At 48.0% G+C, this 12,454-nt stretch overlaps 1 protein-coding gene across 1 annotated transcript; it reads left to right on the top strand.

Moving 5' to 3' along the window:
* The first annotated feature begins 7,129 nt into the window (after positions 1 to 7,129).
* On the top strand, positions 7,130 to 8,985 carry LOC103627361 (60S ribosomal protein L6-like). Its single transcript, NM_001374459.1, has 4 exons — positions 7,130 to 7,441; positions 7,534 to 7,640; positions 8,281 to 8,462; positions 8,545 to 8,985. The coding sequence occupies exons 1-4, from the start codon at positions 7,227 to 7,229 to the stop codon at positions 8,698 to 8,700; spliced, it is 660 nt and encodes a 219-aa protein (NP_001361388.1). The 5' UTR covers positions 7,130 to 7,226; the 3' UTR covers positions 8,701 to 8,985.
* The last annotated feature ends 3,469 nt before the right edge of the window (positions 8,986 to 12,454 follow it).

Here is a 12,454-nt window from a genome sequence, read left to right as displayed (position 1 = left end):
AAAGAGGTCCACAGCTGAAGTCCAGCTCAGCTGAAAAGCTCAGCTGCAGCTGAAGAAGCTCAACTCAACTGAAGTTAAGTTCAGCTGGAAAGCTCAGTTGCAGTTGAAGAAGTTCAACTGCTTTTCAGCAAGAACAATCTAGGTTTCTTAAACCTAACCATGGTCAACCAAAGAATGTTAAAGTGACTTTTGGTTTTCAAAAATAGCTTTTGAATTTAGGGACTTGAGCTATAGCAAACACCTTTACCTGTGCGGAAAAGAATAAGGAAGAATTACATCATGCAACCCAAGATTTTACATAAAATTTTATACGTCTGTTGCATGAAGTCCTTGGTGCTTCTTTAAGTTCCTGTTTCTTTCTAATCATACATTGGGAACAAAAACTGTTAGTACCCTTATTTGTTTTGTCATCAAATCACTAAAACCCTCACTTGGGGTTGATTGCACTTACAGGTTTTCCATAATAAACCACTCTAGGCGACATCCTTTAATGCTGTCCTTAATCGGGATGTCAAGGTATTCTGTTTTCCTCCCGCGGCGCATCTCCAGACTCACACCACCCACGAGTTGGTGCTGACCCCCAGCCATCCCAGGTCGACAGTGGTACAGATACTTCCATAAACCAAAGTGGGGAAGAATTCTGAGGTAGGCCTCGCACATATGAACAAAGATAGAAATTTACAAAATGGAATTGGGATTCAGATGAGTCAGGTTCAGATTATAAAAGTCAAGGAGACCGCGGAAGAAGGGAGAAATGGGAAGAGCAAGGCCACGGATAAGAAAAGGAACATAAACAACGGACTCGTGGGTATCCTCTGTCGGGACAATAACCCCACGACAAATCCGCCAAGAACAAAGCTCTTTCGGAGGAAGAATTCCAACATCGACAAGGTGAAGGAGATCCGATTCTGAAACAACAGACATATGGTTACCTGTGAAAGGCAACTAGCTGTTGGGTCAATGGGAGGAGTGACCACCGCAGCAGAATTTTGGTTCTTCGGCTTGGCGCGCCATCACAATCTCGTCGGCGGATTGAAAGGAAGCGAAATCAGAGGGAAGCAGAGTAATGTTTGGAGGCAGAAAGGTGAAGTTAGGGCTCAGAACGCAGAGGCATGCGATGACGTGATATAAATGGGGTTTTCCCGGGTCAGACACCGTTTCTAAAAAGTGCTAATTCATCACTCGACAGCTACCTCTAAAGCGCCGATGTGGCCCAGCGTAACTCGACAGTTACCTCTAAAGCGCCGACGTGGCCTAACATAACTCGGCTGTTACTTCTAAAAACGTCGGCATGGTCTAGAGCAGCTCGGTAGTTATTTCTAAAAGACATCGGCAATGCATAACTCGGCCGTTTTATCCATGTAAACGCCGACATAACCAAATACGACTCAGCAATTACCAGTCGTTACTCGGATGTTATCTCTAGGAACAACGACAATGCTGGGCATGAATACAAGCTATCGATTGACTATAAAAGAACGACGGAAGGAGATACTCAGAACAAGCTGAAAGTTTCTTCAATATATTAAGAAGGGAAGTTCTTCCACAAAGACCAACTCATTATGAGTCGGCCTTCTTCCCCTTTTTCGCTACATTACACTACTACATCACTACACTACTTACACTACTCTATACTACTAACTACTACTACATTATTTTACTATTACTAATACTACTTCTACTACTACTTATCTATACTAATATTTAAGCCAGTGGCGCTTTACCATTGGCCTTGCCGCTGCCGCCGTCGCCGTCGTCGTCGTCACCACCGCTCCCCTCCTCGGACGAGTCGAAGGAGTTCTCCTCGTCCGAGGAGATCTCCAACTCATCCGAGCCCTCGAGCCCGGAGCGCTCGACGACCTGGATGTACGTCCACACCTCGGCAGCGATCCCCTGGGAATCGTTTGAGTCATCGGACGACACCGGGGGAGAGGCGTAGGCCGGCGACCCCTCGGACTTAGAGGAAAACTCCTCCTTCGAGTACTCAGAGTCACCGAAGTCCTCCGAGGGGGGACTCGGCTCGCGCTTCCGCTTGTCGCCGGAGTGGTGCGATGAACTTCCGCCCTTCTTGTTCTTGCCCATGGTTGAGTGGAAGAGAAGAGAAAAGAGGAGAATAAGCATCAAACGGCCGGGAGATGTGTGAAGACACTAGCAAGGCAAGCACTCTATTTATAGATACAGGAGGCAACCACTCATCTCCTACCACGGTCACTGAACAGACGCAAGTATTCAATAAGCTATTCAAATCGTCTAGAAGCAAGTCAGACAGCAGACATCGTTTCACGTAACACGACACCCATTGGGACTGAAGTCAACTGCTTGGACAATATGATTACACCCCGCGACCACGTCAAGTTACTACTCAAGGGCAATTTGCTAAACGCTCAACGCACCAAGCCGTCCTCTGGCTACACCCATTGGGGGGTACGTCTAGGAATTTTCAATAGATTTTCCCAAGCAGTCACATCCATACAATATACGCAATGAATGTATCAAGACAGAAGGAAGATATCGATAGAGATCGGAGGAAAGCCAAAAATAGCTGCTGAAGTATAAGTCTAATCAACAGAAGCATTGAAGCATGAAGCGAAATGAATACCAGCCAAGAGCCATCTACCGAACATCCAATCTGTCGCCGATCAAATAAATTTCAAACCTAACAGGACATGGGTAGACCGCGTTGCTGATCTCAAAGGCAAAACCGTATGCTGATCTCTAAAGCAGAAAGCTGATGATATAATGCTGAATTCTAAGGCATTCGACGAAGATAAAAGGATGATTTCTAAAAGCATGAGATGAAGACCTTTGAGTGGATTATTTTCAGTAATCCACTCAAAGCTCGGGGGCTACACCCATTGGGTGCACCTCCGGTGCACCCAATGAATCATTAACCCCAAAAGACAAAATGTTGATCTCTAAAGCATGAACTAACAATAAAATGCTGGTTTCTAAAGCATGAGATGAGGATAAAACAATTCTGATTTCTAAAGCATGAGATGAAGATAAAACAATGATTTCTAAAAAAGCATGAGATGAAGACCTTTGAGTGGATTATTTTCAGTAATCCACTCAAAGCTCGGGGGCTACACCCATTGGGTGCACCTCCGGTGCACCCAATGAATCCTGAACCCTAGAGAACAGAATGCTGATCTCCAAAGCATAAGCCAGAGATAGAGCACCAATTTCTGAAGAATAAAGCGAAGACCGATGAATAATGACAGGAGAGGATAACAGAAGATTGTTTTTGCCGAGTTACTCAGAGTCTAGAAGCAACAACTCGATAGGCATATTTTCAAATCATTCCTTACCAAAATCAAAAACTGCAAGCTGGACCTAGAATCTTTGGGTCGATTATTTCAAAATCAACTCAAAGATTGGGGGCTTGTGGGGGACAGATATCTCCTGGGTCCACTAGAAGGCAAGAAGGCCTCGCGAAAGGCCTTGGGCCCATTATTTCGCAGGGCCATCCCTTCGTGGGCCAGGGGAGGAATGTCTGGCAGAATGGATCGACATAAGATCGGACCGACTCGAGCCTGTGCGGCTCACTGAATTCAAACGTTATCCACAGCAGTGATCCAATTCTCTCGCGCGGCGCCCTCAGACATCGGAACCGAATGATGATAAGTCGGCAAGATTATAGGAAGATAAGCTCAATCGGTTCACTATTACTTAGGTGTACGTTGTTATCATATCCGCATGTAACGCCCCATGGTCGAGTATATAAGGCCTAGGGGGCACCCCATCAAACAACAACTCACTCATTAGCCGTCTACTCAGCTCTCTAGCATCCCTCGTACTAGAGAACTCCCCTGTAACCCACCACATAAAAGATCCACACCAGGAAGTAGGGTGTTACGCCTCTCTAAGCAGTCCAAATCTTTATAAAATCGTACATTGTCTCTCGTGCATCTAACACTAACCATCGAGCTACAGTCGGTAACACTGTCCTACTCCAAAAAGCACCTCGAGGGGCAACCCCAGGTGTGCGGTTGGACCCAAAACACCGACAGAAACAAAATGAGCTTATTAGAGACAACATTCTTGATCGAATATAATTATCAATGAGTTCAACTCCACTACGTTAATAAAGCTAGGTGATGTGGACACTGTGAAGAAGACCGACATCATGCTACCACATAACAAACATGCAAGCGTCATCACTATCCTTCACAATATGGAGGACTTTGCACAAGGACCTTAACATTTGGTACTGACATGTTAGTGTCATTTGAGATGTCATATAAGATGGGTCAAGGAGAAGTCACTTGATTAAGCAAAGGCATGGCTCTCACATGCGAAGAGTATAAAAGATGAAGGGCAAGAAACAAAATGAAAGTTCAACCTCCTCAAGTGAATATGATGATGGTGGTGGTTAAGTTTCTACCTCAACTTCGAAGTTGATGATGAAACAATCAAGAGATCATGAAGGTGATGAAGAAGATTCACAAGATGAATATAACGTGTGTATCCATCCAAATTGAAGACATCATATTCAATATTGAAAACCAGAACAAAAAAAGATGTCATGATTGTGGCAAGGAAGGGCACTATATGGAAGATTATCCAAACAAGCTCACACCCAAAGGTAACAAAAGAGTTGTGAAGCTAAGTATCTTAAAACAACCAAAACTTGGATGGTCCATCATGTGAAGATGAAGACCAAGACAAGAGATATGACCGCTAGCATTCATCGTCGCACATGTGTTTCATCTCGTCCGAAAGTCGTTTTCAGTAACTCGGGTACTTTCACCTTTTGAGCCCATTTTATACATTGTCACTTATCTTATCGTATAACTACTAAACATAACACATTGTCAGCGTTTCGAACCCGGGGGGTCCCTGGACCGACGAGTAAATTGTCGCCGCGTGCCCCAGCCCAGATGGGTCGGCGCGAGACGGAGCGCTAAGGGGGGAAGAAGCCGGAGGGAGACAGGCGTAAAAGGGGAAACCCGCGGCCTTCGTGTTTGTCCCGTGCCCAGGTCGGGTGCGCTTGCAGTAGGGGGTTACAAGCGTCCACGCGGGATGGAGCGAGCGGCTTACGCGAGCGCCGTCCCGTCCTTTCCCGCGCGGCCAACCCTCTGTAAGAGGGCCCTGGACCTTCCTTTTATAGGCGTAAGGAGAGGATCCAGGTGTACAATGGGAGGTGTAGCAGTGTGCTAACGTGTCTAGCGGAGGAGAGCTAGTGCCCTAAGTACATGCCATCGTGGCAGCCGGAGAGGTTTTGGCACCCGATTCGTGTGGTGTCGTGGTCGTCGGAGGAGCGCTGGAGCCTGGCGGAAGGACAGCTGTCGGGGCTGTCGAGTCCTTGCTGACGTCCCCTTGCTTCCGTAAGGGGGCTGAGAGCCGCCGTCATCATAGAGCATGCGGGGCGCCATCATTACTTGTTTACCGGGGCGAGCCAGATGGGACGCCGGTCTTGTTCCCCGTAACTTGAGTTAGCTTGGGGTAGGGTAATGATGGCGCCTCCTGTGACGTGGTCGGTCTGATCCCTGGGTTGGGCGAGGTGGAGGCTCCTCCGAGGTCGAGGTCGAGTCTGTCTTCTAAGGCCGAGGTCGAGTCCGAGCCCTTGGGTCGGGCGAGGCGGAGTCCGTCGGCTAAGGCCAGGGCTGAGTCCGAGCCCTGGGGTCGGGCCAAGCGGAGTTCGTCGTCTTCCGGGGCTGAGCCCGAGTTCGAGCCCTGGGGTCGGGCGATGCGGAGTTCGTCGTCTTCTGGGGCTGAGCCCGAGTCCGAGCCCTAGGGTCGGGCGATGCGGAGTTCATCGTCTTCCGGGGCTGAGCCCGAGTCCGAGCCCTAGGGTCGGGCGATGCGGAGTTCGTCGTCTTCCGGGGTCGAGCCTGAGTCCGAGCCCTAGGGTCGGGCGATGCGGAGTTTCCTATGGCGCCTGAGGCCGGACTTGGCTGCTGTCAGCCTCACTCTGTCGAGTGGCACAGCAGTCGGAGCGGCGCAGGCGGCGCTGTCCTCTTGTCAGGCCGGTCAGTGGAGCGGCGAAGTGACTGCGGTCACTTCGGCTCTGTTGACTGAAGGGCGCGCGTCAGGATAAGGTGTCAGGCCACCTTTGCATTAAATGCTCCTGCGATACGGTCGGTCGGCGTGGCGACTTGGCCAAGGTTGCTTTTTGGTGAAGACTGGGCCTCGGGCGAGCCGAAGGTGTGTCCGTTGCTGGAGGGGGTCCTCGGGCGAGACATAAATCCTCCGGGGTCGGCTGCCCTTGCCCGAGGCTGGGCTCGGGCGAGGCGAGATCGTGTCCCTTGAGTGGACCGATCCTTGACTTAATCGCACCCATCAGGCCTTTGCAGCTTAGTGCTGATGGGGGTTACCAGCTGAGATTAGGAGTCTTGAGGGTACCCCTAATTATGGTCCCCGACACACATGTTAATCACAATAATTTTATATTGTCATTGATTACCAAAATCAACTGGAGGCCTAAATGCTTTCAACTATTAAACATTATTTCGGGTAACACTATAGTAGATTTATTGATGACACCTAGGCTCCATTTGGATGTCAATATTGGAAGGCAGGGAATTGAATTGGATCCAATTCCAAACCAGCCATGATATTGGAATGATATGTAATTCAAATTTTATTGTTTGGATGTCGCTGAATTAGAGTTCGGAATTGTGCGGTATAATTCCACCCAATTCAGAGGGGCGACACTGTGTATTGGAAGAGGGAGTTTCTAGTTATAGTTGAATTTCAAGGAATTATGTCTCTGATTCCAAATCTCAATTCCGTGTGCAACCAAACAATAAATTTTAGAAAAACTTATTCCAATTTTCAAATCAGTGCTCCAATATCGACATTCACACGGGGTACAACAATATATTACTTGCAAATTCGAACCATTTCTTAGATTTTTTTACCAAAGGAAACTATATTTAAGTCTGGTTTTAGAACTTCAAATCCAAACACGCTCAATGCACTGCTAAAACGGAACATTTTTTTCACAATACATGCAGAAATTTAACGGTAACATAATTATTTTCTTCGTTCTAAACAGGTCCTGAAATGGCTGTGAACTCGTGTAAACGCCACCCGCATGAGAGATGCATGGGCCTCAACGTTTAGGCCCACTACTACACGCAGATGAGCCCAACGATCTAGGGTTTCCAGCTCTACACGCCGCACACATAAATCCCGAGACCAAACCTTCGCCTCCATTCGTCCCCCGCCGCCGCCGCTCCCAGTCTCCACGCGGAAGCAGCGCCTCGCAACGCTCCTACCCAATGGCGCCGACGTCGAAGCTGTCGATGGGCATCAAGCGCGCGTCGCGGTCGCACGCGTACCACCGCCGTGGGCTCTGGGCCATCAAGGCCAAGAACGGCGGCGTCTTCCCCAAGGCCGAGAAGCCCGCCGCCGCCGCGGAACCCAAGTTCTACCCCGCCGACGACGTCAAGCCTCGCGTTCCCAGCACCCGCAAGCCTAATCCCACCAAGCTCAGGTGCCGAAGCCATTCCTTTAAGTCGCTGCCCGCGTGGTGTTCGTGTTTATTTTGCCTGGAGGTTCGATTCCAGTCGCCCTTCGTTTGTTCAGGTCGAGCATCACGCCTGGGACGGTGCTGATCCTCCTCGCGGGGCGCTTCATGGGGAAGAGAGTGGTGTTCCTCAAGCAGCTCAACTCCGGCCTGCTCCTCGTCTCTGGTGAGCACGCTTGGTCCACTTATTCCTTTGGTGTGCTTCCGTGGTCAGTCGCGTCGCTGCCCCTAACCACAGCCAACTAGCCGAGATGTGCGAATCTATATCTATCCGTAGTTCCGTACATCGTACTTAAGTTTTTTTAGTTTAGGCTTAATCAGTTGAAAGTTGTAAATGTTTACCTCAATCTGGAACTATATTATTTGTAGTCTGGTGTGAAACGTGGTGTATATATTAGCAGTTGGAAATTGGAATAATTAGGTACTTTGAAGATTATCTTGCAACTACACATTTACTTGGATAGGTGAACCGAGTTTTTGAGGAACCTGAATACACATTTACATGAATTGTCGAACCGAGTTTTTAAGGAATCCAAAATCCAGTTTGGACTATGGCAATTTTTCATATGTGGGTGATATATAATCGTTGATTCTTTGGTAACATCTGCATTCTCATGTCTTTGACGTGCAGGAAACATTATTATTATGTTAATTCAAGTAAGACTCCTAGGAATGCTTGGATTTATAAAAATTACTTAAAAGTTGATAAAACGAATAAACGATTATGTTCACCATTACAGCTCTACCCTGCAGCTTGTCTGGTGTATTCTTGTCATTAGTTTCTTGATGTTTTCGCTATCTTTCAGGTCCATTCAAGATCAATGGAGTACCGATCCGTCGTGTCAACCAGACCTATGTCATTGCTACATCAACCAAGGTTGACATCTCTGGTGTTGATGTCGCGAAGTTTGATGACAAGTACTTTGCCAGGGAGAAAAAGCAGAAGGTGAAGAAGACGGAGGGTGAGCTTTTTGAGACAGAGAAGGAGGTTGGTATCTGAGTAACATGACCCATTCTTGCATCCACCCTTGGCATCTGGTTGTGCTGCTTCATATCTTTTGAATCTGCAGGCGTCCAAGTCTCTGCCTGATTTCAAAAAGGATGACCAGAAGGCCGTGGATGCTGCTCTGATCAAGGCTATTGAGGCTATCCCAGAGCTGAAGGCCTATCTTGGCGCTCGGTTCTCCCTTAGGGATGGTGACAAGCCCCACGAGATGGTCTTCTAAACCGAGTTTTGGAGTTCGGAGGAAGTCGCTTTGGCTGTGCTCTCTTGTGACAAGCCCCACGAGATGGTCTCCCAGAGCTGAAGGCCTACCTTGTTTCATTCTGCTTGAAGTCTGTCAAATATTATGAGAAGATCTAAGAAAGTTTTATCGGTATTGGTGGTTCAGCATGGCGTTATCTGCTTTTGGTTCTTTGTGTAGGTCAATGTTGTCTTAAGATCATATTTTGTTTGAATTGCTGACTGTCGTGTTTTTTTGCTATCTTTGAACGTCTTAACCGTTCCACTAAGAGCATGTTTGGATGAGTTAGGTTTTAGTTACTAGTTGAGCTAAGGCTATCTCCAGGACATTTTCTATTTCAAACTTTTCTCTGCAAACATTGTTAACTGTTAAACAGTGTTATTCATAGTTTTGCGAACCTTGTTTTTTAAACCAATCAAAGTTAAATTAATACTTGTAATAAACTCTACTGCCAAATAGCTTAAATTAAATCAATCAAAGTTAAATTAGTACTTGTAATTGTCATTCAAACATTTGATGTGACGTGGTATTGTGGTATGAAACTCTAGTTTGGTGGAACCAAACACCCCCTAATTGGCTAAGAATTACCCTAATTGGCTAAGAATTAGTTGAACACTTGACTCAAATTTCTTCTCTTAGAAACACATAAGAAAAAGGATAATGGTGTCCCTCCCATTAACTAATTTATGAATTTCACATTAACTGATTTATGAATTTATAGTAATAGAAACCTATGTTCTACCTTTGAACTTGCTATCCTCTTGCCTAATAGGCAAAGATTGATATGAAAACTATTCCATATTTGAAGCAGGTTGACCTATGTGCTTCTCTCCTAATAGAATCCTCTTCTGAGCCTCTATCACGGAAGAAAGAACTCTTAGAGTCGATATCCGGAACTAATAACTAATACTAATATACAATTATATAGAAATAGAAACCAACTAATATATAGATAGTTGAAATTGAAAATAAAATTACTTACATATTAGTCTTGTTTGGAAGTACATTATTAATTTGTAGTTGTTTTCAGCTTGCTCGTGGTTAGCTCTCTTATCTGAATAGACCTTGTTGGAGAGGTCTATCACGGGAGATTTGTATTGGTAAAATCATTTTGTTATATAAGGACCTAAATCAAATGTCATCACACTTAAAGGAGTTTCACATGTTTGACAAGCCATCATGCTAATTTGAACGATGGAAAGTTGATCCATGCACGGAGCCAAAGAAGAGGGAAGTGTAGCTTTGGTGTAATTTTGGAGCTGAAGAAGCGGGAAGCATAGCTTTTGCGTAATTGTAACAAGGCTCTATCACGATTGTAAAATACCATAAATATACTCTTTTGATTACGAAGGGTTTGGCGAAGGTCTCTATGACAAATAAAGGCATACACGATATATCATGGTTGTAAAATAACATAAATATATTCCTTTGGTTATGAAAAATCACTAGGGATAAAGTTACGACCACATGGGTTAGCCATTTGTAAAACTCGCCCATAACATTCTTTGTGTATGAAGGGCCTTCTAAGCTATTGATGTATGGAAGCTCATGTACTAGTCACATGTCTGTTTTATGTTCAAGCATTCATATTCTCACATGCATATATAAATTGTAAGTGCAATCAACCCTAATTGAGGGTTTTGGTGATTAAATGACAAAACAAACAGAGATTCTAACAAGTTTGCTCCTAGCATGTACACAGTTATTCTACAGACAGGAGAAGCACAGATCTTATAAGTATGCAAATGTATAAGCACAGCGGATTAAAATTCTACATCATATAGCGTGCTCCAAGTGCTTGGAAACGACGACGGTATTCTTTTTATAATTCTTGAGTTATATAAATCGTCGTTCAATTAAGAGGGATCCGCAATAAGTTAAGTAAGTTATGCAATGAGCTCAGTTCAAATTCCTTCAAATCCTCTAAGAGAATATTTTTCTAGATCATGAATGTCCTTGAAAGAACCACTCTTACTCCCCACAAAAGTTCCACCTTGGTTCACTTCGGTTTTCTTAAAAATTGCTCTTCAGTTTCAAAAACCGGTTCAACCGGACCTAAAACCGGTTCAACCGGTTTCTGTACTGTTCCTTCTGCCACCTCTGTCCTGCCAGTCTGCCAGTCAAAAGCTGTCAGAAAAGTCGTGTGCAGAGTTTTTCTAAAACCGGTTCAACCGGATTTGGGCCCGGCTCAACCGATTTTGAGCCCGGTCGAGTCTCCGGCTGAGTAGCTCAGTGAACCGAGAACTCCCTGGTGGAAACCGGTTCAACCGGTTTAGGAACCGGTTCAACCGGTTTTTTGTCCACTTCTCCCAACGGCTGCCAGCTTTTGGGGGATCCTTTAAATACCCCCACGCTCTCTCTCTTCGTTCACTTATGCCCTTCCACGATTTCTTGGCTGACCAACCTCCAAACAAAGGCATTCATTTCACCTCTCACACCCGAAATCGCATCTTGTCGGCGTTTCGAGACCGGGGGGGTCCCTGGGCCGACGAGTAAATTGTCACCGCGTGCCCCAGCCCAGATGGGTCGGCGCGAGACGGAGCGCGAAGGGGGGAAGAAGCCGGAGGGAGACGAGCATGAGAGGTGGAATCCCGCGGCCTTCGTGTTTGTCCCGCGCCCAGGTCGGGTGCGCTTGCAGTAGGGGGTTACAAGCGTCCACGCGGGAGGGAGCGAGCGGCCTCACGCGAGCGTCGTCCCGTCCTTCCCCGCGCGACCAACCCTCTGTAAGAGGGCCCTGGTCCTTCCTTTTATAGGCGTAAGGAAAGGATCCAGGTGTACAATGGGGGGTGTAGCAGTGTGCTAACGTGTCTAGCGGAGGAGAGCTAGCGCCCTAAGTACATGCCATCGTGGCAGCCGGAGAGGTTTTGGCACCCGGTTCGTGTGGTGTCGTGGCCGTCGGAGGAGCGCTGGAGCCCGGCGGAAGGACAGCTGTCGGGGCTGTCGAGTCCTTGCTGACGTCCTCTTGCTTCCGTAAGGGGGCTGAGAGCCGCCATCGTCATAGAGCGTGCGGGGCGCCATCATTACTCGTATAGTGGAGCGAGCCAGATGGGACGCCGGTCTTGTTCCCCGTAGCCTGAGTCAGCTTGGGGCAGGGTAATGATGGCGCCTCCTGTTGACGTGGTCGGTCCGTGCCCTAGGTTGGGCGAGGTGGAGGCTCCTCCGAGGTCAAGGTCGAGTCTGTCTTCCAAGGTCGAGGTCGAGTCCGAGCCCCCGGGTCGGATGAGGCGGAGACCGTCGGCTGATGCCAGGGCTGAGTCCGAGCCCTGGGGTCGGGCGAAGCGGAGTTCGTCGTCCTTCGGGGCTGAGCCCGAGTCCGAGCCCTGGGGTCGGGCGAACGGAGTTCGTCGTCTTTCGGGGCTGAGCCCGAGTCCGAGCCCTGGGGTCGGACGAAGCGGAGTTCGTCGTCTTCCGGGGCTGAGCCCATGTCCGAGCCCTGGGATCAAGCGGAGCGGAGTTCGTCGTCTTCCGGGGCTGAGCCCGAGTCCGAGCTCTGGGGTCGGGCGGAGCGGAGTTCGTCGTCTTCCGGGGCTGAGCCCGAGTCCGAGCCCTGGGGTCGGGCGGAGCGGAGTTCGTCGTCTTCCGGGGCTGAGCCCGAGTCCGAGCCCTGGGGTCGAGCGAAGCGGAGTTTCCCATGGCGCCTAGGGCCGGACTTGGCTGCTGTCAGCCTCACTCTATCGAGTGGCTCAGCAGTCGGAGCGGCGCAGGCGGCGCTGTCCTCTTGCCAGACCGGTCAGTG

The sequence above is a fragment of the Zea mays genome, chromosome 5 (assembly GCF_902167145.1).
Source record: "Zea mays cultivar B73 chromosome 5, Zm-B73-REFERENCE-NAM-5.0, whole genome shotgun sequence".
NCBI classification, from domain to species: Eukaryota; Viridiplantae; Streptophyta; class Magnoliopsida; order Poales; family Poaceae; genus Zea; species Zea mays.
The sequence above is the reverse complement of the archived record's forward strand: the minus strand, read 5'-3'. Positions and strand labels throughout refer to the sequence as shown.